The 24,898-nt window shown below is 44.8% G+C and overlaps 1 protein-coding gene across 6 annotated transcripts in view; it reads left to right on the top strand.

Moving 5' to 3' along the window:
- The window catches only part of PTPN2 (protein tyrosine phosphatase non-receptor type 2), a 145,234-nt gene that overhangs the window by 72,400 nt on the left and 47,936 nt on the right, over nt 1–24,898 (top strand). For 5 of the 6 annotated variants that reach the window (XM_033934134.1, XM_033934135.1, XM_033934132.1 and 2 more), the window contains 2 exons: nt 894–1,031; nt 22,498–22,707. In XM_033934134.1, coding sequence (XP_033790025.1) covers nt 894–1,031; nt 22,498–22,707 — 348 coding nt within the window. The remainder of the gene's footprint in view (nt 1–893; nt 1,032–22,497; nt 22,708–24,898) is intronic. The other variant, XM_033934136.1, reaches the window with a different exon arrangement.

Genomic DNA, 24,898 nt, shown 5'->3' with positions numbered 1-24,898 from the left:
TGAGATGGTCATTTCAGCTAAGCGGTATTGCAGAATTAATTTTCTTAATGGCCAACTAACTCACCCTCCATCCCATTATAGTAAGCTAGGGAGTCCCACATGGGCCAGCAGGCAGATATTCTCGCATCCCTCCAACTCCCCTGGTTGGCTTCTTAGCTTGCTTACAGAACTGAGGTACTACGAGCCAACATGGGAAGACACTCACGAAGTTTCTGAAAACTTAGCAAGTACTTTTACTCTTGTTCGTACCGGACTCTGTGGATGACGTCACTCACATGTGAGAATATCTGCCTGCTGTTTCCGGATAACATCAGTTACGGTAAATGATGAAACTTTATCAGCCTTATAGATCATTAAGATCAGAGGGAATGTTTCAGCTATCAGTGGATGAATTAGCAAAAGTGCATTATGCTAATATGAGAACATCCATAATATCAGTTGTAGGTGTAATACGATAAGACAGTTGAGGCTGCTGTTTGATATTCAAAAATTCAAGAAATTGCTGAAGACAACTTTGTGGAGGCATTTCTTGATTGAGCTATGATTCTGATTGTAAAAGCTTCAGATGCGGTTATAGATGCTATTATGGGAGCATCTATAATATTAGTTGCAGATGCTTTACTGTAGAGTAAATTGATAGGACAGTTAAAGCTGTTCTATGATATTTGAGAACTTGGGAAACTGCTGTGGACAGTTATGTTAATGGAGATATCCTCTTGATTGAATTGTGATTCTGATTGTAAATATTTTAGATGTTATTTGCTTACTTATATATGTGATATTTCCATGCTGATATCTGTTTTATGTAAACCACTTAGGTTTTAAGCAGGTTAGAAATTTGTTAAATAAATATATCCATGCTTTAACATGCTATTACTTGTTTTCAAATTCAGATAAAATGTGCACAGTACTGGCCAACCCGAGAAGAGGGAATTATGCCATTTTTGGAAGCAGGGCTTTTAGTGAAATTCTTATCAGAAGACATCAAATCCTATTACACAGTGCGTCTGCTGCAGTTAGAAAATATCAGGGTAAGCTCTTTTAAAGTTATATATTGTATATACTTAATAATTAAACTGGTATTTTTTTTCCTTCCTACCACCAACTACCTTGCTTTCTTTGTCAATCACTTATTTTATAGAGTGGAGGAGTTTTGTAATGGTTAATTCAGTGGCCTGGAGAACTGGGTTCAATTCCTACTGCAGCTCTTTGTGATTGTGGGCAAGTTACTTAACTCTCCATTGCCCAAGGTACAAAAAAGTACCTGTATATATAACGTGACCATTTATTTTTTCATCAAAACAGGACATCTATTAATTTTCAGTCCTGCCCCATCCCCGCCGTAGCCCCGTCCCCAATCCCGCCCCCAATTTCTTCCATTCATTTTTCATGAACACACTATCTTATTAATTCATAATGGTAACCATAAAACTAAAAAAAACAACAACAACTCACAAAGCACACTGTACTTAGAGAAAATGTTAATTATTTACGAGTTTTGGTTTTTTTTCAAAGATGTCAAGGCAGATGACTTTAAAATATACAGTGTCACCTCAGTAACTATAGAAAAATAGGCAAATATAGTGCAAAATATAGACTGCAGATATAAATTCTCAAAACTGACACATTTTGATCTCTAAATTGAAAATAAAATCATTTTTCCTACCTTTGTTGTCTGGTGATTTCATGAGTCTCTGGTTACACTTCCTTCTGACTGTGCATCCAATACTGTCTTTCTCCAGCCCCTTCCCCTTTGGGTCCAGGTCTCCCTCTCTCTCCCTCCTCTGTTATGATCTTGATCTCTCTGTTCTTCCTCAGGGTCTCTCCCCCCGCTGTCTGAACCTCCCATAGTCCTGCATCTGCCTCTTGTCTTTCCCCTTTGGTCCAGGCCTTTCTTTTCTAGTCTTTCTTCTATTTACAACCCCCACCCCTTTCTCTGCCTCTTTCTCTCCTTCCTCCCTCCCTGCTTCCTATGTCCCTTCTCTGCCTTCCAGCCTTTGTCCCATCCCCAAAGCCAGCCAGCCAGGCTCCCTCCCTCCGAAACCTACCGCCGATTCTTCTTCTCCCCTCACCCGGTCTGCTGCCGCCTGCTGCTGCTTCCTGCCTGTCGCAACAACTGCAGGAAAGACATGTCTAGGCGCCGGCCCAGAAGTTTTCTCCCCGACGTTAATCCTGATGTCACAGATGAAGTTCCGGGCCAGCCAGGCAGCATCTCTGAAAATGGGACATTTCGGTGTCCCGAAGCTGTGCGTGGTGACAACGGGACAGGGGATCTGAAAAAGGATGGTCCCAGTCAAAATGGGATGTATGGTCATATTATGTATATAATATATAAACCGCTTTGTAAGTATAGAAAGGTGGTATATCAAGTCCCATCCCCTTTCTCTTAATTTTGAGCAGAGGCCTAAAGTTGTGCTATAGAGGGTTGAGGGTACTTTTTATTGCATTAATAAAAAGCCAGAAATGTTATAAAAAATCTTTGTGATTACATTAGCAGAAGGGACTGATTTGGTTTCAAAAGCTCATAAACTGGCTCATTTTTTTTTCTGTTTTCTATATTTCATATAGAAAATAAATATAATTATTTTTGCCAGTATTTCTCTAGATTAGGTTTAGGAAATTACTTGGGTGCCAGTTTGGATTAAATCCGTGAAGAAATACTTCCTATAGAAACATAGAAAGATGATGGCAGAAAAGGGCTATAGCCCATCAAGTCTGCCCACTCTACTGACCCATCCCCTTAAGTCTATGCCCTAATGACCCAATTCCTTAACTCGACCCTTGTAGGGATCCCACATAGGTATCCCATTTATTCTTAAAGTCTGGCACGCTGCTGGCCTCGATCACCTCCACTGGAAGCTTGTTCCAATGATCAACCACTCTTTCCGTGAAGAAACCCATGTTTGTTGTAACTATTTTCACTTCATCCTAAACTGTGATATTTTAGCCCCTCCCTTGTGACCCAGGAATAACACTTGTAACCATCTACTATTTACTTGAAGTACGTTATTTGGTGTACAGTGAAGGAATGTGAAATAGGAGCAGGTTCTGCTCCTTTAAGCACTCCTAAGTTGCACCCACTATGTCCTATGCATTTCTTTTGCTTTGCTGCCTAGTTATGCTTATTGCTCCTTTGCTGACTTTGGATATGCCATAGTTCATTACCACTCATTGGGGACACGAGTATTTAATGCTCTCCATCCTCATTATAAGGTAAGAACTCCATTAAACAGTATCTGTTCCTTTAAATCTGGGTTCTATATCTGCCAGCTGTACCTGCCCTTCAGAAATAAGTAGGATTTGGGTAAATTTCTTCAAAAGTTAGTAAGTAAATCATACAAATAAGCTAAATGTTTGTTCTCTTAGCAATAAATTTATACTAATCAGGATCTTATCTTGAAATATATAAACTTGAAAAATTGAAATCTTGCTTAAAAACTGATATCTCCTATCTTACCCAAGCCCTTTCTGCTTGGTTGTTTTAATTTTATTCACAGATCTGTTAAAAGAAGCGATTTGCCCATTATATATGTAAATCTCCCCATAATTCTTGTTGATTCATATTTTTGTGCAAGTATTGAGGCTCTTGCCTTTAGTTTGACTACCCCACCATACACTGATTTTCTCTTAGCCTACCAATCACTACCTGTGGTATTCTTGCTTAAATAAATTTTATGTTTAAAAGCATAATAGTATTCTTCCAGTGCAATAGGGATGGTATGCTGAACCAAGGGTCTTGCATCCGCTCCCCCAAGTCCGTTGCAAGAGATGCTGATCACTGTTTTCAATACATCTCCCTGCTCTCTGTTGCCCCCAATAAGTTATTTCTTCTGCAAACCTTTTCGTGGCATCCGGATATGAAAGTCCTGATTTCTGAGCACTGGGAGAACCTGGATGGCTCCCTTAAAGTGGCAAAAGCAATGTCCAGGTTTTTCTTATGGATCAGGAACTCCAGCTAGAGAATGACACAGGGACAAATTTTTCCCCATCCCCGCGGGAACTCATTTTCCCATCCCGGTGAGTTCTTTTCCTGTCACTGCCCCATTCCTGCAAGCTCTGTCCTCATCTGCACAAGCCTCAAAAATCATAAAGGGTCGAGGTTTGTACAATTAAGGTAGAGCTTACAGGAATGGGACAGCAACAGAATTCCCAGGGACGGGAAAATTGATTTCCTGAGGGGACAGGAACAAATTTTACCCCATGTCATGCTCTAGTTCCAGCAAATGTTTACTATGCCTAAATTGGACTCTAGTGGCTCAGGTGATCAAGCGCACATCCCTTCCCAATGAGGGGGTGTGGTGCTTAAGGATCAACAGGATCACAGTCTGGACATGTTGCTTAAAAGGCAGTTTGAGGCCTTGTCTCTAGCAGTGCGGGCTGCTGCAGCAGCCTCCTTTGTGGCTCGAGCATGTCATTCTAAATTGCATTACTCAAGTGGTACGTTTTGGATTCCCCTCCCTGATGTTTTGTATGATCTGCTTCAGGTAGTGGACAAAGTCTCATCTTTTTCTGTTTTTGCTCACAGAATCCTGTGGATCAGACATGGGGCTGGGGAATTCTACCTCCAAAACCATGCTCAGTATGCTTCCTTTTCAGGGGCAATATGCTGTTTGGCCAGGGGTTGGATGACCTCATGGCTAGTTTTCAGGATTGCCACCCAAATTTGCTCCCTGACATCGGGCCTAGGACCTCTAAAGGGCAAATCCATGGGTCCTTTTGTGGCTCCTGCCATTCCCGCATTTTCTCTTCTGGGTCCTTGTACCAGAGGTCCTTTCAGAGCCCATAGCAGAGAATCTCCGGAAACTTTTTTAAAAAAAATCCCAGGGCTCCAACTCCCAGCCAGGAGATCAGCCCAAGACATAGCAATGACATCAGCCTCCCCAAGCAAGATTGGAGGCAGGCTGCAGGACTTCTGGCAGCTTAGGAGGCTATCGCAACTGACCATCGGGGACAGCTACATGTTGAATTTGCTCATTCTCTGTCTACCTGGTTAATGGACTCGCCTGCGGACAGACCAGAGAAAGCAGTCAAGGCTACTGTCAGGCACCAGATGCAGATTTGGACTCCGGCATATACTCCGTATACTTCATTGTGCCCAAGAAAGTCTCAGAAGATTGGAGACCAATCCTAGACCTCAGGTACATCAATGCAGCTCTCAAAGTGCCTCTTTTTCATATGGGGACTCCGGTCAGTCATTGCCTCAGTACATCTGGGGGAGTTCCTGGCGGCACTGAACTTGATGGAGGCTTATCTCCACATCCCAGTATTTCCAGATCATAAGCGCTTCCTTCGTTTCATGTCTTGGAGTAGCATTTCAAGTCAAAGCTCTACCATTTGGTCTGGCTAGAGCCCCCCCCCCAACCTTCACCTAGGGTGATGGTTGTAGTACAGTGCACCTCCCTCTTGGGGTTTCTGAGACTGCTTAGGTATGTCCCATTGTTCAGCATACCATCCCTATTGCACTGGAAATAGAGATTAGGTTCTTACCTTAATAATATATTTTCCAGTAGATAGGGATGGTATGCTGAACCCCCTGCCTGTCATTGTCGATTTGCCTTTCTGGACCTCCTGCTGCTCTAAGGCTGCATTTCTGACCTTTCTGCCAGCTGTAGTAAATTGGAATACATTATATATTCCCTGTATATTGTTACTTGGAGTTTATCCAGAGTTCCACAGTTTCTGATGGCCTTTTGCTAATAAAGGTTATTTGTTCCTTTCCTCTCCATGACATGTTTATAAGCTATGTGTTATATTTATGAGCAGATCAAAGTCTTAGGGGAGGGTCTCCCTGTTCTCTCTTGTAGGGCCGTCACTGGCTTTGAAACTATGGTAACTGACTGGGGGCAGCAGGGAGAAGGAGAAGGTACTAAAACAGTGATCAGTATCTCCTGCAACAGACTTGTGGGAGCAGATGCAAGATCCTTGGTTCAGCATACCATCCTTATCTACTGAAAAAGATTATTTCAAGGTAAAAACCTAATCTCTTTTTATATTTTATGAATACCAACTCTTATGTCTCTATATGTTCTGCCACTAGTTTGGAGAACCATATCGGTTTCCTTTTTTTTTCTTGTTTTTGTTTATTTTCCTCGCATAAAGGCCGGTAAATAACAGTTACTATTAACCATTCTTCACTCTCATTTAGGCTATTAGGCATGACAGTATTTAATTCAAATATCCATATTAGTTCTTTCAAATTCAGAATCTTATCAACGTTACCTCCCTCCCATCCTGCTTTTACCTTATCAATGACACACCATCTCAGGTCCTGTAATGAATGATTCATTAAAGCCCAATGTCAGTCTCATTTTTTATCGGTCTACCTGCCTGCCTGCGGCCAATGTATAATTTTTGACAGGGACATTGAATCATGTATATAACATAAGAGCTGTTGGAATCCATAATAGCTGTAGCTAAATGGGATTTTCAAGTATATGGATCATTCCCTAGCAACAGCAGCAGATGAATCCAGAGACCAATGGGGAATAGCCCACATCTACCAGCAGGTGGAGATGGAGAAACTGATTAACAGGCGGTCTTATAGGCTGGTACTCCTCCTGTCTCATCAGTATTCTCTATCTCCCAGCAGGTGTGGTCGCTGTTCCCCTAGCTCCTGGACTCTGGCTGTGATGGGGCCTTTCTTTTCTCCTGTTGAGGCTTTCTCTTCAGTGAGCTGGTTGATTTATTTCTCCTGTTGAGATCTTCTCTTCAGTGAGACAGGGGTGTCCGGCTAATCGGTGCCAGCTTTGGAGGTTACACTTGGGCCCTCCCTTGTCCCTGCCTCACCCTCCCTCCGGTGATAGAGGGTATACTTAGGTCTCTCTTTTTCTTCTTTCCCTTATTAAAAAAAAAAAAAAAAAAGAGACCTAACTTACTATATATGAATGTGCCCTTCCTGTGGGGCTCGGCCGGTGTCTGCCGGCGTCTGCCAGCCCTGCCGACAAGGTTGTGAGTATTTCTTTTTGTGTTTTTCAACTGTGGTTTATATTTCCTAGTGGGTTGGAGCTGTGAGTTTTTGTTTTTGCAATTGTCTTGGAACTGCAGGGTTTGTTGTTGGTGTCCTGAGTTCTGTCGGTTATGTTTTTTTTTTTTGTAAATTCGGTGGAAACTGCGGCTGTGCAGTCGCGTGGTTAGCCACCTTGATTATTTATTTCTGACTCACTGCACTTGGGACAGTTCGCTCGTGTTTTAGACTTATTTTCGCCTGGTGGGCTCCAACTTTCTAAATTGGGCGCGATTGGCCGAGCCGGTTCCTTCCCGCGTGCGGGAGACGCGGGCTTGTGCTAATGATTGGTCGGGAGGGCCCTACCGTTTCCGACCTGTTCCCTACAGCTGCCGTTTACCCGGCGTAGGCCGCGGCGGGGTTCCGGTTGCACGCATGGACATGTTTGCGGAGCCGGTGCCTTTCAGCGAGCAGGAGGCTCGCGCTAAGGCTCAGATGCTGGCGGGGGCGCCGCTGCGTCCTCGGAGTCGGTTCGGCAGCTGACTTCTCTCGGCGCTCCCCGCAGTCTCCCTATTCTTTTTATTTAAAAAAAAAAGAGGGTAATACAAATTGATGCGGTGGTGGGTTACATTTGCTGTTGCTGCATCAGTTTGATTCCCTGTGAGAGTTTTTCTCCAGCGGCAGTTCTTGAGGAGCCTTCTGGCTGTGCCTCGGGTTGCTGGAGTGGGAGACCCATGCTTGGTTTCTCAGCTGCAGCTTCTCCCTGCACTGAGTCGATACAGGCAAATTGCCACTGAGGGAGATCAGCAGCAGGGAGTTTACGGATCTTGGTTCAGTCCTATCCTATTATCTCCCAGGGTGACTGTATGGTAAGGATTCTGCCTGGGGTCTGTTTTCCTCTGCTTGGTGCCTTGGGGTAGTGCTATAACAATTTTCCTGGTACTGGAGTGCTAGGTATCCGGTTGACCTGCACGGTGCTGATGGCGCGGGATGGCTTGGTAGCACCTAGCCTTTTCCAGTGTGCAGGGCTCAGTTTCATTCATTTCTGGAGCAACGCCAGGACTGTGTTTCCTGGTGGCCATTCCGGATTACGTGGCACCTTATTCTCCTGCTGTCGGCTACGTAGCCCCTTAGTTTTCCCTGTGCACATAGTTCTTCGAGCATTCCCATCTCCTTGATGCCATGTACTAGGCTACTCTTGGAGGCGGAAGCCCAGGCTGTTTTGCCTTCTCCTTGATGTTTCTATTTCGGGAGGGGAGTCTTCTTTTTCGGCCATCCAGATTCACGGACTTTGCCAAGGGTCCCTGTATCCTGTTGGTGCCTTACTGTGAGGTCTTCCCTTTCAGAGCAGTTGGTTTTACGGGACGCTTAAGTGGTGTTATGTCACTACTAGCTGTTCCGACCCTTCTTTTCAGTCTCCAGGCTGTATAGTTCAGGTTGGCCGGGTTCTTCTTCTTCTTACCATCTTTCTTATGCTACGAACCTGGGGTCTTCTCCAGGTGGTTTTTTTTCGTCCAGAGCTTACCACTCTCGTCCAGCCCGTTCCCCGGCCTCCCGGGTGTCGTTTGATAGGGGTCTGCTGACTCCTTTGATGTCCTAGCAGAGGGGAGGGGGAGGAGAACGTGAGCATGACTGGTCAACTAGGCATCCTCTTTCCCCTTGCCGGTTCTTTCTGCACCTCCCTGTATGTTGGGCAGCCAAAGGTGGTGCGGGTGCAGGGTCCCCTTCGAGGCTTCCTAGCGCTCGAGACGGTAATTCTGGTTCCCCCGGTCCAAAGGTGCAGGGACATGTTGCAGTTTTCTTGTTGGGGTCGATTAGTGGGAGTTCTTTACGGCGATCAGTCTCACAGGCGTATTCTCTCATATCCCAATATGGCTCTCGCATCGCCGGTAATTGCACTGGACTCCGAATCGGTGCTTGGTTTGCTTGCCTCTCTTGGAGCAACGCTTTCGGTTTCGCCCCACGCCACCCAAGGCTTCACGTTCATTTTAATTCATGATGGCAGTAATTTTTGGCACTTCCGGGCGTTATGCCTACCTTCTTCTTGTCTGGCTGCTTGATTTGGACGTCGTCTGATCGGGCCATTTGCCTGCCTTGATAGGGGGTGGTTTCTTTACTCGGTTCTTTAGACTTCGAATTTGCATGGCGCTCTTTTCTCTTGTACTACCTACAGGTATATCGGGAAGCTGTTTTTTATTCATATGGGAGTGAACTGAGTTCTTTCCTGAGGCTGGGACGAGGTGTTTCAGTCTCAGGTTTGCGTTCTTCTTCTTCGGTCACTATGACCAAGAGTATGGGATTCTGTACCGGTTTAAGGTTCCATGTTGCTGACTCCCCTGGGAACTTCGGCTTGCTTTCCCATGCTAACGCTTCAGCAGTCGCTTTTGTTCCGGTGGTTCCCGATATCTCAGGGCTCCAATTCTTTGGTAGGCTCCTCAAGCATAGCTCTGTAGGATTTGGTGGCTCACCGAGATTTCTCTGTGCAAAGGCATGCCTCGGTCTTTGCTGGACTAGCTTATGGTCACCACACATCCCGGGTTGTCGGGTTGGGGGGCTGGATACCTTCCATCCTCAGCTCCAGGAGTCTGGTATTAATAGGCGACTCAGTACTTGTTCGCTCGTCTACTCTAGAGCATGGTCAGGCTACCTTTCTGGAGCTTCAGACCATTCTTCCGGAGTGACACTGTAGGTCTTTTCAGTCAGTATTATGAGGGGGGTGTTTCTCTACAGCCTGGGCAGTAGGTGCTGTACTCAGTTGGCGGGTACTGTTGTGGTTCTACTTCGATGGGTGGACCCTCATCTTCCTCTTCTGTTGTCGATTCATGTTATGAGTCAGGAAAGAATGTGGATAGACTTTCTCTCCGTGCCATCGGAGCATGACCCATTTTGTGTATGTTAATATGTGCAGCGCTGTGTACGCTCTAGAAGATGTATAGGTGAGTAATAATCATTAATTTTCTTATATATCCGCCAAAGCCATGGTAGTTCGAGGCGGTTTACAACAAGAGGCGCTGGACAGTCAGCGATAAGTTACAAAATAGAATCAATGAATACAAGTACACTGGAAGCAAATACAAATAAGAGGTGCTGGACAGTCAGCAGTGAAATCTTCTGCATCTTGGATATTGGGAATTTTGGCTCAGGCGTTCCAGCTCTTTTTATGGATGCGGGATCTCCTGGTCCTAGACCTCATGGCCTCGTCTCAACATTCCAAGCTTTCTAGCTTCTTCAGCCGGCACAGGGACGGGGAGTCTGAGGGAGTAGCAGTGTGGCTTCTTTCTCGCCTCTCGTTTCTCCCTTTTTTCAGTGTTTTCCCCTGGCTGATCTTAGCTTGGATTTGCTATCTCGAGCTCGCTTTCCGGGCACAGTATTTGTAGAATCTCTGGCTTGGCTGCACCATCCTTGAGATGCGGATCTGATGAGTCTTTCGACAGCCGGACTATGAAGTTTACGAGTATGTCCGGATTTGCTCACCTAGGGTCCGCTCAATATGGATATTCGTACTACTTTGGTATTACGACCTAGCTTTTGAGTAGTCATGACTGACCTGTTATGCGAAGCAGGTTGTTTCTTCTCTTATCCAGGTGCTACAGACGTCTTAACCTGTGGCTTCTGCTTCCTTTTGGGGGGTTTTCCTTTCTTGGATACTTCTCCATATTTGCACCCTTCCGGAGTTCCTTTTTGGCACAGGGGCATTGCCGGGGGCTTAGCGTTCAATTCTCTTCCGCTTCTGGTGCCGTTCTTAGTTAGTTACAAGAGCCAGGTATATTACTTCTCAGCTTCATGTAGTTCAGTTCCTAAACGGAGTACGGTATATTTGTACACCAATTAGAAAGTCCGGAATGCAATTTTCAGGTGCTTCTTCGCAGTTACCGAAGGCTTCATGTCCTTCTTGTGCCATGGAACACGGGGTTTCTTGTAGCCATTGCTTCGGCTCTGCAGTTTTCCGGGTTGCAGGCCTTTTTCAGCGGGGATTCCTATTTCTGATTTCCATAATCTGGGTATCAGTTCAGACGGTACCACAATTACTTCTCAGGAGATGTCATCCTTTCTTTTATGACACGCTCACTTTGCCTTCCTTCTTCCTGGGAGGAGAACTGGGGAGACGTGCTTTTCCTCACTGGCTTTTTTGAAAGTGCGTAGCATTCTCTGCGAGCAAGGTTTCTAATTCCTTCTTGTTGTTGAGATCACCTTTTTTGTATTCTTCAAGGGACGCCTCAAACAGATGGCGGCGTCCAAAGCCTCCATCGCTCGATGGGTCCAGGAGGACATTCTTTATGCTTGCTTGCTGGCAGGGAAGCAGTTGGTGAAAGACATTCATGACCATTCTGCCGGAGCGATGCCTACTTCTTGGGGCTCGGCCCAGGGGGTTTTCCTTGGAGGAGATTTGTCTCGTGTCTACTTGGTCTTACGAGAGTGCATTCTCTCCGCATTTCTGCTTGGATGTGGGAGCGCTTACGGTAGGGGCGTTTTGTGCTTCGTTTGTTGCGTAGGCGGCGTTTGCTTCCCACCCAGATCGAGGATTGCTTTGCTACATCCCATTGGTCTCTGGATTCATCTGCTGCTGTTGCTAGGGAAGGTAAAATTATGTTCTTACCTGTTAATTTTCTTTCCCTTAGACGCAGCAGATGAATCCAGAGCCCCACCCTTTCTGGATATTGTCTCGGTTTTTTCTTTTGCAAGTTTCGCAGTTTGTATTGTGGCAGGTTGGTTTCTGTATTATTACATTTTGAGATTTGTTCTGGGAAAGAAGTTTTTTACATGCTATGCCTATTGCTGGATTACGTGTGCTTGGGCAAGGAGCTATACTGATGAGACAGGAGGAGTGCCAGCCAATAGGACCACCTGTTAATCAGTTTCTCTATCTCCGCCTGCTGGTAGATGTGAGCTATCCCATTGGTCTCTGGATTCATCTGCTGCGTCTAAGGAAAGAAAATTAACAGGTAAGAACATAATTTTACCATCCAGCTTTCACCTGTCAAAGCAAACTGACGTTGTTGCCTCCTTCTTACCATCCCCTCCCTAACCTCTGATCCTACTTAACCCTCTCTTGGAAACGATCTCTGATCTAACTTTGTAATCCTTCTTCCATAACTCTTTTTGTAATCCACTTTGAACCGAAAGGTAATGGCGGAATAGAAATCTGTAATGTAATGTAACTTGTATGATACCCTTGTTGTCTGGGGTACTCCTTCATTTGAATAGATGTTTATCATTTCCCTGATATTTTTAGTGCGAAGATATGAGCATATTGGTTTTTCCGTTATTGCATCCCCCAGAGTTGGACCACATGCCAATGTTTTTATCCTTATGGAAAGGGGGAGAATTTTTGGACAAACAGGATGGATTCACTGCATTTCTTCTGAGGCTTATACTGTAATAACTCCCTCTTGGCATATTTAGCTCTCAGATATGCTTGTTGGATCACTGGTTTTGGATACCCCCTTGAATGAATCTGTTCTTCATATTTCTAGCTTTATTGCAATTTGAACTTATACCTGCTTTCACTTTGTCTTAAGTCAAAACGTGTAAGTTCCATCCAGGCAACCTCATCAATCTTTCAATTTATCACTGCAGGATGACTATGTTTGGTCGGCCCATATCCTGTTCATCTCCTGCCCTAGCCACTCCTCGAAAACGCCCCTTTTTGTACATTCCCACTTTATTCTGAGAACAGCTGGGAAGGTACGCAGTTCAGTCCCGATCCTGGGCACACCTCCTTGGAACCGCACAGCCTACGCTCCACCCACTAGCGGTCAAACCTGGGGTGAGCTAGCTCCCAATCCCAGAGCCCTGACATGATGTGCAGGCTGTCCAGGGGGCTTACTGCAGGAGCAGGAAACCCCCCAGAGGCAGACTTTCTCCAAAGTCTGCGATCTCCTGCCAAAAGGATGTCCCCACAGGAAACTTCCACAGCATGAGGGCAAAACCTGCAAGAAATCAAAATAAGACACTGAAAATTTTAGAAATGAAACGCAAGCAAAAGAGATGAGCTCCTACAGCTTGGCTTTTAAGAATGCAAAACTGGTTATCTAGAGAGTGTGCTCCAGGGGATGTCTGCAAAGGAAGGAGCTGAAACTCCTATCAAGTGAAGTTCCTACAGTCCTTGGCTAGCCAAGGAACACAACATGCATCCATTCCCAGAATAAAGTGTGGATTTACAGGAAAGAAGATTATCAGAGGTAAGAACCTAATCTTTAGTTTTCGCTCTGGACGCACAGTGGCCCCAGAATAAAGTGTGGATTTACAGGAAAGAAGATTATCAGAGGTAAGAACCTAATCTTTAGTTTTCGCTCTGGACGCACAGTGGCAGTCTAGAGGCCTAAGATGCCAAAACCTGTTTCAATTATTGGCATTTGGACGACCTGTCTTAGGTTGTCCAAGTGCCGACTTAGGTGGGATTTTGGACATATTTTCGTTTTGATTATGTACTTCTATCTGTTCAACTTCCAGTCTGAATATTTTCTTTTCTTTTTTTTTTTATGGTAATATATTTATTGCGAAGTGCAATATGGGCCAGCCAACAATACAATCGGAATCATGAGCAAAAAGGATACAAAGAGTAAAAGGAAAAACAGCAAGAACCAATATAAAATTGAAACAACCCAGAGGAGCCCCATTGCATCCCCATAGCATCCCCATTGCAAGCTTCATTTTTCATTTTTAACACCCCCACACACACACACACACACACATTCCATACACACTTCCACACTCACTCTAACCATCTGGTCACTCATCCTTATCTCAACAGGTAAACCCCTTTCACCCAGCCACCCCCACCTATGCGCTCAACCAATCCGCCCCCGGCATGGCTTCAAATCCCTAGACTCCAAAAGATTTACCAGCTACTCAGAAGAATCCCCAGGACAGTGGAGCAACAATGCTTTCCAGAGATCTATGTAGTACAGTTGGTCAACATATCCCCCCTTGGGTGTGCGCTGGATTTCAAATCTGGCCACCTCCGCACCTGGTTTAGCCAATGGGAACATGTAGCCATTCGGTCCAATACCCAATGTTGCAACAAAAGCTTTTTAACTACCAAGATAGTCACGTAAAGAAACTTCCTTTGGGAAATCAAGAACCCCTCACGTATTAGCCCCCTTTGATTCCCCAGCAGCAACAAGCTATAATCCCATGGAAAGGAGCATTTGACTATTCTCTCCAAAAGGGGAAGGACCTGTGGCCAAAGCTCGGTGACTGGGCACTCCAGAAATAGGGGACAAGGGTGCCTGGAGACTGTTGACATTTTTGAGCACCCATCCCCCTCCCACAGCCCCATGCAGGTCCACTGGAGCCTGGAAATATATACTCTATGTAAAAATTTAAATTGCTTCTCCTTAAGATCTGTCGATTCCCCCCAGTAGGTGCACATTATCAAAAAGATCAGAGAAGGCATCCAATCTTATGAAACATTTAAGTCATTCTGCCACAACTGTGCCACTTTGTCCACTGGCCCAAGATCAGAGGCAGTTTTCAAAACCTTATACCACGTGGATAGCTTATTCATCTCCACTGGGACCTGCAATAACTGAGCATCCAGAAGACCACAGAGCCAAGCATCCCTCCACTGCTGCTGCAGGGAATTATAGTAATGACGAATCTCAAGGTAAGTCCAAAAATGGTTCCTAGGCCAAATCCCACTGGGCCTGTATTTGAGAAAATGTGGGGAATCCCCCCTCCCCCAAATCCCAAAGGTCTTTCAAGGTCTTGCATCCTCTCTGCTCCCAGATCCGAAACCAGGACTGCCCCTCCCCCGAAGGGAACGTTGCATTGCTTAGCACCTGCAATAGCAAAGACACTTCTGGACTTTTGTTTTGACACCTGTGCCACCACCTCCAGACCAGCCGAACAAGCTGTAATAATTGTATCATAGAGGCTCCCCCGGGAACGACAGTAGCTCTCAAATGTAGTAAATTCAAAACAGAGTGGAGCGAGCACCAAGCTTCCAACCAACCCCGGGGATATTATTGATAGTGACCCATTCACCCCTCATGAATAAAATGAAAGAAAATCCCACAGTCTTAAGGTCTGGGAGGTTCAACCCCCCCCCCCCCCCCCCAGCGTTTCTCCAGAAACAACTTATCATAACTGATGCAAGCCCTTTTATGGCACCAAATGAAAGAAGATATAATAGATCTAAACGCCCTAACATCTTTGTTTGCTATCCACATCGGGAGGGCCTGTAAAGGATACAGTATTTTTGGAATCAATACCATTTTGGTCAGCACTACCCTACTCCACACACCCAGCAGCAGCTCTCTCCATTTTACACACACAGCCTTTTTCTGCTCAATATGATTCTGAATATTTTATTGATACATTAGCCTAAAGTTAGGACTCAAATACACCCCCAGGTACCTCATCGGTTTCCGAACCAGAGGGGATACAGAGGCGAATGTGACACACCTCCCACCTGGTATTATCTAATGGCAAAAGCTCCGACTTGTCACAGTTAACCCTCAACCCTGAAATGTTGCCAAAGGAGCGGACCAAATCCAGGGTGCGCTGGAGGTCTAGATGGAATTGGTCCAGGTACAGCAAAATGTCATCCGCAAAGAGATTTATGTGGCTGTCCTTGTCCCCGATCCGAATGCCCCCGCCCCGATCTGTGTGTCTTCTCTAATTTTAATTGCCAAAGGCTCCAGGGCCAGCACAAAAAGAAAAGGAAATAAAGGGCTGCCCTGCCCGGTCCTGCGACCCAAGAAAAATGGATCTGTATAATGCCCATTCACCAAAAGTCTTGCTTGCAGGCAAACATATAAGCTACAAATCCACTTGCGCCTCAACTTTATCTATGAATAGGCCCCTCCACCTTGTACTGATGTAATACATTACATTAGTGATTTTTATTCCGCCATTACCTTTCAGTTTAATACCCAAAATAAATACTGCCACGAGATACTGTCAAATGCTTTTTCCATGTCCATCCCTGCAATAGCAGAGGTACTTTCCAGCCCCCTCCTAGAATGCAGCGCCATCATAGCTCGGGCGAGGTTCATAGAGGTATACTGGCCTGAGATGAACCCCACTTGATCTTCATGGATTAGCAGTGGCCAAAATAGCCGTCAAGAGTTTTGCATCCTGATTAAAGAGAGATATGGGATGATAGGAGCCCACCTGCATAGGATCCTTTTCCAGTTTAGGTAAGAGTACCACATGAGCCATATTATGAACCCCCCAGCTCCCTTTCAGAGCTCAGAGCATTATACGCCTGCCCCAAGGAAGGAGAAATCAAATCTGCCAATATTTTATAATACGCTGGCCCGTACCCACCAGGTCCCGGTGCTTTTGCAAGTTTCAATGCTTTAATACCAGCCTGCACTTCGCCAGCTGTGATAGGGGCATTCAGTAATGCAAGTTGATCGGCTGTCACCTGAGGCAACAACAAATCCGTAAAGAAAGCATCCCTATCCTGGTCCAAAAAAGGCCGCTTTGAATAAAGTTCCTCATAGAAGTTAACAAATTGTTGCCTAATCTGCCGTTCCTGAGTATATTGTCGCCCTTGCTTATCTTTGATAGACATTATGACCTGTTGCTTTTTTGTAGGGACGTACCAAAGTAGCTAGAAATCTCCCCATCTTCCCACTCCATTTGTACAGTTTATACCTTTGGTAATATAGATCTTTTGAAGCCCGCTGAGTCAAAATAGTATCTATAATGTGCCTCACTTCTTTCAGAAGAGCGTGTTCTTCCACACTCAGGATAGTCAGATGATACCATCTTAGTAGTTGCAACTCCTTAGACAACAGCAAAAGATCCACATCCTGCTTTTTCCTTTTGCTGGACATATAAGAGATAACATGCCCCCGGATCACCACCTTGCAGGCCTCCCAGAAAATCACTGGGTCAATGTCCTGGGTCATGTTATTCTGACAATAGTCCAGCCATTGGTCTCGGAGATACTGCTGGAATTCTAAGTCATGGTAGAGAAAACTCAGAAATTTCCAACAACGTTCCTGGGGATCCGAGGTAATCTGAAGTTCCAAGATTATCGGGGAATGGTCCGACAAGGGAACCCCCACAATTGTCATCTCTGCCACCCATGAGAGCGAAGAGGGTGCTGTCAATTTGTAATCTAAGCAGGCATATACATCATGTGGATGGGAGTAAAATGTGTATGTTCGCTTGGATGTAAAATAGCAGCAGGTTGACCCCCTAGGCTCCATGGTCCACCGGACACCATCTACCTAGATTGTAATCCATGGCCGGATCTACAGTGATGTTAAATTCCCCCCCCCCCCCAAGTACAGGCTAATAATATGGGTACAGGCTATCCTGGCAATCAAATCAGAAAAGAACTGATGATTGTACACATTGGGTGCGTATACGTTACGGAAGAGCCTTTTCTGACCCCGTAACTCCCCGGTTACAATCACATAATGGCCTTCCTTGACCTGCAACACCTTGTGAATATTTAAAGGCAACTGTTTATGAAACAATATAGCAATTCCCCATTTCCTGCTGTTAAATGAGGAAAAACACATCTTTCCCACCCATTCCCTGCGGAGTTTGGCATGTTCAATGGTTGAAAGGTGTTTTTCTTGTCTATATCTATCTTTTCGTTTTTGAACCAAGTGAGTATCTTTTTACCCTTAATGGGCGAGTGAAGCCCATTCACATTCAGGGTAGACAGTTTGAGTTTAACCATGTTCAAAGAGACTCAGAATGATACCATAGGCAAGCCATTCAAGACAGAGAAAGAAAGGAGAGGGCCCCCCCCAGCTAGACCTCCCGCATTGAACCAAAGCTGTAACAATGTGTCTCACTCCACAGCAAGCTGCCTGGACTCCACTCTCAGATAATCATAGTGCCCCACCAGGAAAGTGGATTGCCATTCACTCCAATCACATCCCTCCCGAAGCACTCTCCCCCTCACCGCCCCAAACCCCCCAATATCAACCTTACAAAGAGAGAGAGAGAAAAAATAACTCCAACTGAGAATCCATAATATTTGGTAATGGTCCCAGGCCTCCGTGGCCAGAGATGTTTCTACTGTCCCCTCTACCTCTAAGCAGAATAAGTTCACAGAGCAGCGACCCCCCCATACTGGAGCACTCTTGCAGACTCCGCTCTGCACAAGGGCCTTGAATAGGACCCAAGATGTCCCTCCAGGCCCAAAAGAAGGCCTCTCGGTACGCACCACTTGATGTCAAGTGCTATATCCAGTAGTAGAAAATCCTCCTTACATGCGGTGATGCAGACAGAGCCCCCATGATCAAGAAAAGCCTGATACCATCGGCCTGGCCACCAAAATAGCAGCCAGAATCAGACCTCCATAGCAAACAGAAAGTGCCCAGTGTCAAGAGCACGGCCATCCACCAGGAACACTCATCACCTGCCCTTCGCTAGGTTGCAATACTGTTCTCTGCTGCTGCTCCATTTTTCTCTAGTTCAAGATCCGATTCCAGGAATTTTTGCGCCTCAACTTTATCCTTGATGGTGATTACTTTGCCCTCCCTCCAGACCCATAGACTGGCCGGGTATATGAGCGCAGAGCTCACCCCCTTTCTGTGAAGGGAAGAGCAGACTGGTGCCATTTCCCTCCTCTGTGTGGCCACCTTCACAGAATAATCATTAAAGATTAGCAAGTTATGTCCATTGTACTGGATGCCTTGCACTGCGCAGTATGCCTTCAAGATCTTCTCTTTTTCCTGCCAGTTCAGGTACCTTACTATTGCTGCTCGAGGTCTGGAATTTGCTTCAAGTTTCGATCCAATTCTATGTGCTCGTTCACACACATAAGTAGTGGAGGTGGTTTGTAGGCCCAATTGCAAAGGTAGCCAGTGCTGGAAAAATTGATACAGATCAAGGCCAGGCAGTGCTTTGGGGAGATCCACTACCCGAAGAGTATTTCGGTGTTGACAGTTTTCCTGCTCCTCTAAGTGGTCCGTTAGGCCTACCGCCTGCGCCTGCAATCTGTCCAGTCTCACTCTTTCCTGCTGCGCTTCATCCTCCCGCTCAAATATCCGCCATTTAGCCTCTGAAAGCCATTGCGAGTGAGCATCAAATTTCTCATTGATGCCATCGATTGCCAATTGCAACTTATTAAGGAGGTCCTCCAAGGCAGTTGTTACCATGCGCTATATTTCCTGGGCCCATTCGCCCAAGTTAGGAGAAACCAGCGTCGGTACCGCGGCCATCTTGCTTGCATGGCTGTTAGGCTTACTCTTTGCAAGTTTGGTTGTTTTCACTGGCATACCACGCCACAGGTATATAAAAGTTATACTGCCGATCGCAGTGACCAAAGAGCAGTCAGACAGCAATCAAACAGAGTCGGTATCCAGAGGTAGAAGGGTGTGTTTTCACTGGTTTTCAAGCCCTAGCCGCAGAGCTCAGCAAGACACAGCTGACCCCCTGAATATTTTCATTCTTAGCATAACAACAGGGGACTCTATTGCATCTTGGGTCTAAAGTCCGTAGCCTCTAATTATGTGGAGATTGAGCCTCACCTAGTTGTCTCTTCTTGAGGCTGCAAGTTCATATCCAGTCCTTATGGCTATGAAAGAAACATCCATAACAAAATCATATGCCTTTAAATAGAACATTTTTTATCTGGTGTTTCAGAAAAAAACTTGATCCAATTACTTGTCTACTAACTACTGTACTTAAATACCTCTTTTAGCTCTATCAGTCAAGTATTCAGATATCCCTTGTCAGATTACATATCTCCTCATCTTTATAGACAAAAATCTAGTTTCACATTGTGCTCTGAATTGATTAACACATTCCTCCATGCAAAAGCTTCATTTCAAAAGCCACAAGTATTAAGAGACTTAAATGTGTGTTTTCAACCTCAAGAAACCATGGTTTGAACCACTGGAATCTTAATCATTGCTGTTTCTAACTTTGGAAATTTACTTGTCTAAAGAAAATTAGTAAAATTCAAACTTTGTTTACATATTATTAGACATACGATTCATCAAAAAGTAGTCCAAGGGAACTGGTTGGTGCCCCTTACTTGGCAGTTGGTTGAACAGCGCTTGCAGCACTGGAAGCTTCTTTACCACCTTACTGCTTTGCAGCATGGTAAACAGTATGGGTATGTCTCTATTTGGCGCAGCTTTCGGGTGAGCACCTTGTAGGGTCCAATAGTAGAGTTGGAGATGGGTGTCGTGAGATCTTCTGGTTTGTGGGACTGGTTGGGGAATGCATTTTTGTCCCTTTGCTCTTTATCTTTATTTTTGTGATAAGAGACCATTTGCTAGTCTGTGGTTTGGGCTATGGGATCTGTCCTGGGGGAGGGGGGGGGGTTACAGAATGCTTACTGTGGGGATATGTTACTATTTGTCTGTATTATTAAGCATGTTTTGGTGGTATTATTCTTCACTGGTTGCACTCTTATGTACTTTCCATCAGTCTTATTTTTATTTGCTGGTGGTGTTCATTTTTCTTCAATAAATAAAAAGCTTTTATTTAAAAAAAAAAAAAAAGTAGTCCAAGAATTCATTAAGTTATGTCTTTCTAGATCAGTGGAGAGAGGTTTTTCTTAACTGCTGTCCTTGACATTATTTGCATCATCTCCTTTTGATTCAGATAGTTTCAGTATAATACAGCCAAGAAGCACTTACTCTTATCAAAGAGTATACCACCACTGAATGAGAACTCTTACAATCTCTAGTTTTAGAACAATCTATTTTTCATGAAACCACATGCAAACCAGCAATTGGTCCTCTTTCCATACTTTTACTTACCATTAAGTTCAAAACCTAGCTGTTCTCTTTAATGATAGAGTAACACAGTTGCATCCGAGATGGAGGTAATTTGAATTGTTGTACCATAGGAAATCATACCAGTCATAGAATAGTGGTTTTGTTTTCAGTTATAGTACTGAAGAATATCTGAACGTTTCAGTCCTTGCAACTTCATCAGTATGTATTTGTCTATGTCTAAAACAGGGGTGCCCAAAAGGTTGATCGCGATCTACCAGTAGATAGCAAAGGCAACGCGAATCGATCGTGGAGCCTCGCATTGCCTTTGCGTTCTCTCTGCTTCCCTGATGCCGACGCAGGAACGGGCCAGATGCGTGCTGGGCCGGAACTTTCTCTCAGACGTCAGAATTGATGGGGGGAAGCTTGTGGGCTCGGCGCTTGTGCAATGGCTGCACGTGCTTGGCCTGTTGCGGCGTCGGGGAAGCAGGGAGACATCGGCGGCGGTGGCTTGGGGGGAAAGGGAGAGAGACAGAAAGAAGGGGCAGGGAGAGAGGAAGAAAAAGTTGGACTCATGGAGGGACAGAGAGAGATGTTGGTTGGGGAATGGAATAGGGGTCTGGAGGAGAGGAAGCATGGAGGAGGCAGAAAGAAGGGAAGAAATATTGGATGCACAGTCACAAGGAAGTGCAACCAGAGACTAATGAAATCACCAGGCAACAAAGGTAGGAAAAATGATTTTATTTTCAATTTAGTGACCAAAATGTGTCTGTTTTGAGAATTTATATCTGTTGTCTATATTTTGCACTATGTCCCCCTTTTATTAAACTGCGATAGCGTATTTTTGTCACAGGGAGCCTATGAGCGTTGGGAGCAGCACGGGGCATTCAGCGCAGCTCCCTGCGCTAAAAATCGCTATCTCGGTTTAGTAAAAGGGGATGGGGTGTATTTGTCTATTTTTGTATAGTTGTTACTGAGGTGACATTGCATATGTTAAAGTCATCTGTCTTGACATCTTTGTAAAAAAAAACAAAAACAAATATAAATGATGATTAACATTTTCTCTGCGTACAGTGTGCTTTGTGTTGTTTTTTTTTTAATTTTATTGTTGGTAGATCATTTTGACCTAGTTATTTTAAAAGTAGCTCACAAGCCAAAGAAGTGTGGGCACTCCTGGTCTAAAACACTAAAATTACTCTTCTCCAATATTAGACAAACCTAATCTTAGGAGTCACTCACTTATGTGGTTGATTGTTTTGTTTTTTTCTGTTGAGAAGCAGGATATAAAGTTGCTTGCTTGTAACATGTTCTTTGTAGCTAACACTTCCCTGGGAATTGATCATCAGCTTTAAAGTAAGGATATCGTGGTTATTGCTGAGTGGAGGAAGTGTAGCCCATGCTCAGAACATCACACTTCTCTCTGAGCTCTGAGGGAGCTGTTCATGCCACTTTCTGGTACTCTTGGATGACATCACCCAGTTGCATGTTTGATTAATTTTGCCTCCTATGGAGGATACCTATCTCAGGAAAGCAACTTTCTTTTACCAGTTACACGAGAATACTGAATTTTATGAAAATGGTGGACAAAATTTTTTCCCCAAGATTAATACTTAAAGCCATATAAAAATCTGAGAAGCGTACTGCTGATATTTGTATACATTACATTTCTTCTGTTAATCGAGACATTCTTCCTTAGAAAATAAAATTATAGGGAAGAATGGATCAGTCCATGAAAGATGATTCTTTTTATTTTAAAGAGAGAAAACCAGAGTATAAATAGCTATATTTTCACTTAGAAAGATGCTGCAACTAAACATACATTTGGTTTTACTTTTAGGTGTGCCTTTAACTGTTATGAGTCCTATTAAAAAGCATATTAACCAAACAATTTTTGCTTTCTTTCAGACAAGTGAAGTTAGGGAAATTTATCATTTTCACTATACTACATGGCCAGATTTTGGAGTACCAGAATCCCCAGCGTCATTCCTAAATTTTTTGTTTAAAGTCAGAGAGTCTGGTTCACTGAATCCTGAACACGGTCCAGCTGTAATTCACTGCAGTGCAGGCATAGGCCGTTCAGGGACATTTGCATTAGTAGACACATGTCTTGTCCTGGTAAGCACATTATTTTTTATTTTTTTGTGTATCCTGTTGAGTTTGGTTTTGTAACAGGTGTGTGTCATTGTGCAGAAGTAGTAGTACACATAAAAGGGATGATTCTCTAAGTAGCTGCCTAGTTTTAGACCACAAGAACATGCATATGTGATAGTATCTTTGTCATTTATATGCCTTAAGTGGTCTCTTATTGAATACAGACTATCAGAAAATTATGTGCCATGTTTTTATGGCACATACTTTGCCAGTGGGCATGTGCATGAGGAGAGCACTCAAATTAACATGTAAATTTTAGGGCTTAGTGTTTACGCACATATCTTAAATGTAAAGATGTTTTCCTGCAAATTGGGTTAGTGTTCTTTAAAGAAAGTAGCTGCCTGCTTTTCTTGATTCAATAGACTTGAAATAGGTTTCTGCTTACCCTTTTGTCCTAGGCATCTTGTTATAGAATTATCCTAATTGTGATCAACATAAAGATATTATTGGAGCTGGTCCATATATATGTCTGAAATATTTTTCTTCATTATTTTTTTAAACAAGTGATCAAGTTGATTGTCTTAAATATGAAGTCTGGTTAGAGAATTGCACCAAATTCATACAAAGATAGGTGGCTGAAATGTAGGCTGGAAAACTATGGCCTACATTTCAACTGTCTGTCTTTGCTGGGGGATCCTGAAACTAGACTGCAGCTTGCCATCAGCTGATTGCGGCAGAGGAAGTTCCCCCTATCAACTGAGCCGGCAGGACTCCCTGAAATCACAGTTTCAGGGAGTCCTGCTGGCTCAGCTAATTGGGGGAAATTCCCCTGCTGCGATCAGCTCAGCTGGCTGCTGCAGGCAGAAGATCCTCCCCCCAATTGGCAGGAGGAATGCCCACTCCCTCCTGCCTGAAGACACCTTCCACACCTGAGATCGGCAGGAGGGATGCCCACTCCCTCCTGCCTGAAGTCATCCCCCCACACACACACCCAAAATCAGCAGGAGGGATCCCCCTCCTGCCTGAATGACACCTCCCCACACACCCAACATTGGCAGGAGGGATGTCCACTACTTCCTGCCAGCTGGCCTCCCCTTCCTGGTGCATCCTGGGATGCACTAGGTAGGGCATCAGGCCCTGATTGGCCCAGGTGCCTAAGGCCCCTCCTATGGGAGAGTGTTAGAATTTCCCCCCAAGTGTCTTGTTGTGGTCTCAGTATGTCTATGCAGACTTGGGGATGCATGTGTCCCTTTTTGGATAATTGAGTGGTGAAGATCTCATTCAGTAAAAGAGCACAGATTTCCATGCAAAGAACCATTCTTGTGCTGGAGCTGCTAGGGCAGGGGTAGGGAACTCCGGTCCTCGAGAGCCGTATTCCAGTTGGGTTTTCAGGATTTCCCCAATGAATTTGCATGAGATCTATTTGCATGCACTGCTTTCAATGCATATTCATTGGGGAAATCCTGAAAACCCGACTGGAATACGGCTCTCGAGGACCGGAGTTCCCTACCCCTGTGCTAGGGTTTGTAATAAACTGCCCAAAGTCCTATCTGCTCACTTCACAAAGACTGGTGTTCTTAGGAGCTCTGCTTGACATGGTCCAAGCCCAGACTTTTCTCACAGGGCTGAGGCATTTCAGACCATTGCTCTGAAAGTCTGGAAGAGCCAAATGTCAGTGCTGCAAATGTTGAGGCTGTTAGGCCACATGTCTCTGTTTGAGAAAAGCTCAGTTGATCTCAGCTTCCCAGCGGTCTCTGGCCTTGGGGGAACCTTCAAGAGGTACCCTTGTGATAGGTGATCCAGTCCAATCTGAGATTGGGACTTCCATTTCAATTCCCTTTCTGCCCAAGAAGCTGACAACAGATACATCCAATCTGGCTTAGTGAAATGGGTTTCACACTTGGGCTGCTGGTCCGCTCAGGAGAATTCTCTTCACATAATTTCCTGGAGCTGCAAGCCATTTGGAACACTTTAAAGACTCTTAGAGATGGGCTGTTGAACCAAATTGTTCTCATTGCGGTGTACTGTGTCAACGAGCAGGGAGATAAGGGATCATACCTCTTGTGTCAGGAAGCTGTTGGGATGTGGCACTGGATCTCTGCCCAGGGTATGAAAAACAACAGCCTGGTGGACAGACTGAGTAGGGTGATGCAACCCTTCCTACCATTGGTCTCTGAAAATGGCTACTTCTAGACAGATCTGAGTGTGGGGCATC

The sequence above is a fragment of the Geotrypetes seraphini genome, chromosome 2 (assembly GCF_902459505.1).
Source record: "Geotrypetes seraphini chromosome 2, aGeoSer1.1, whole genome shotgun sequence".
In the NCBI taxonomy this organism is placed as follows: domain Eukaryota; kingdom Metazoa; phylum Chordata; class Amphibia; order Gymnophiona; family Dermophiidae; genus Geotrypetes; species Geotrypetes seraphini.
The sequence above is the reverse complement of the archived record's forward strand: the minus strand, read 5'-3'. Positions and strand labels throughout refer to the sequence as shown.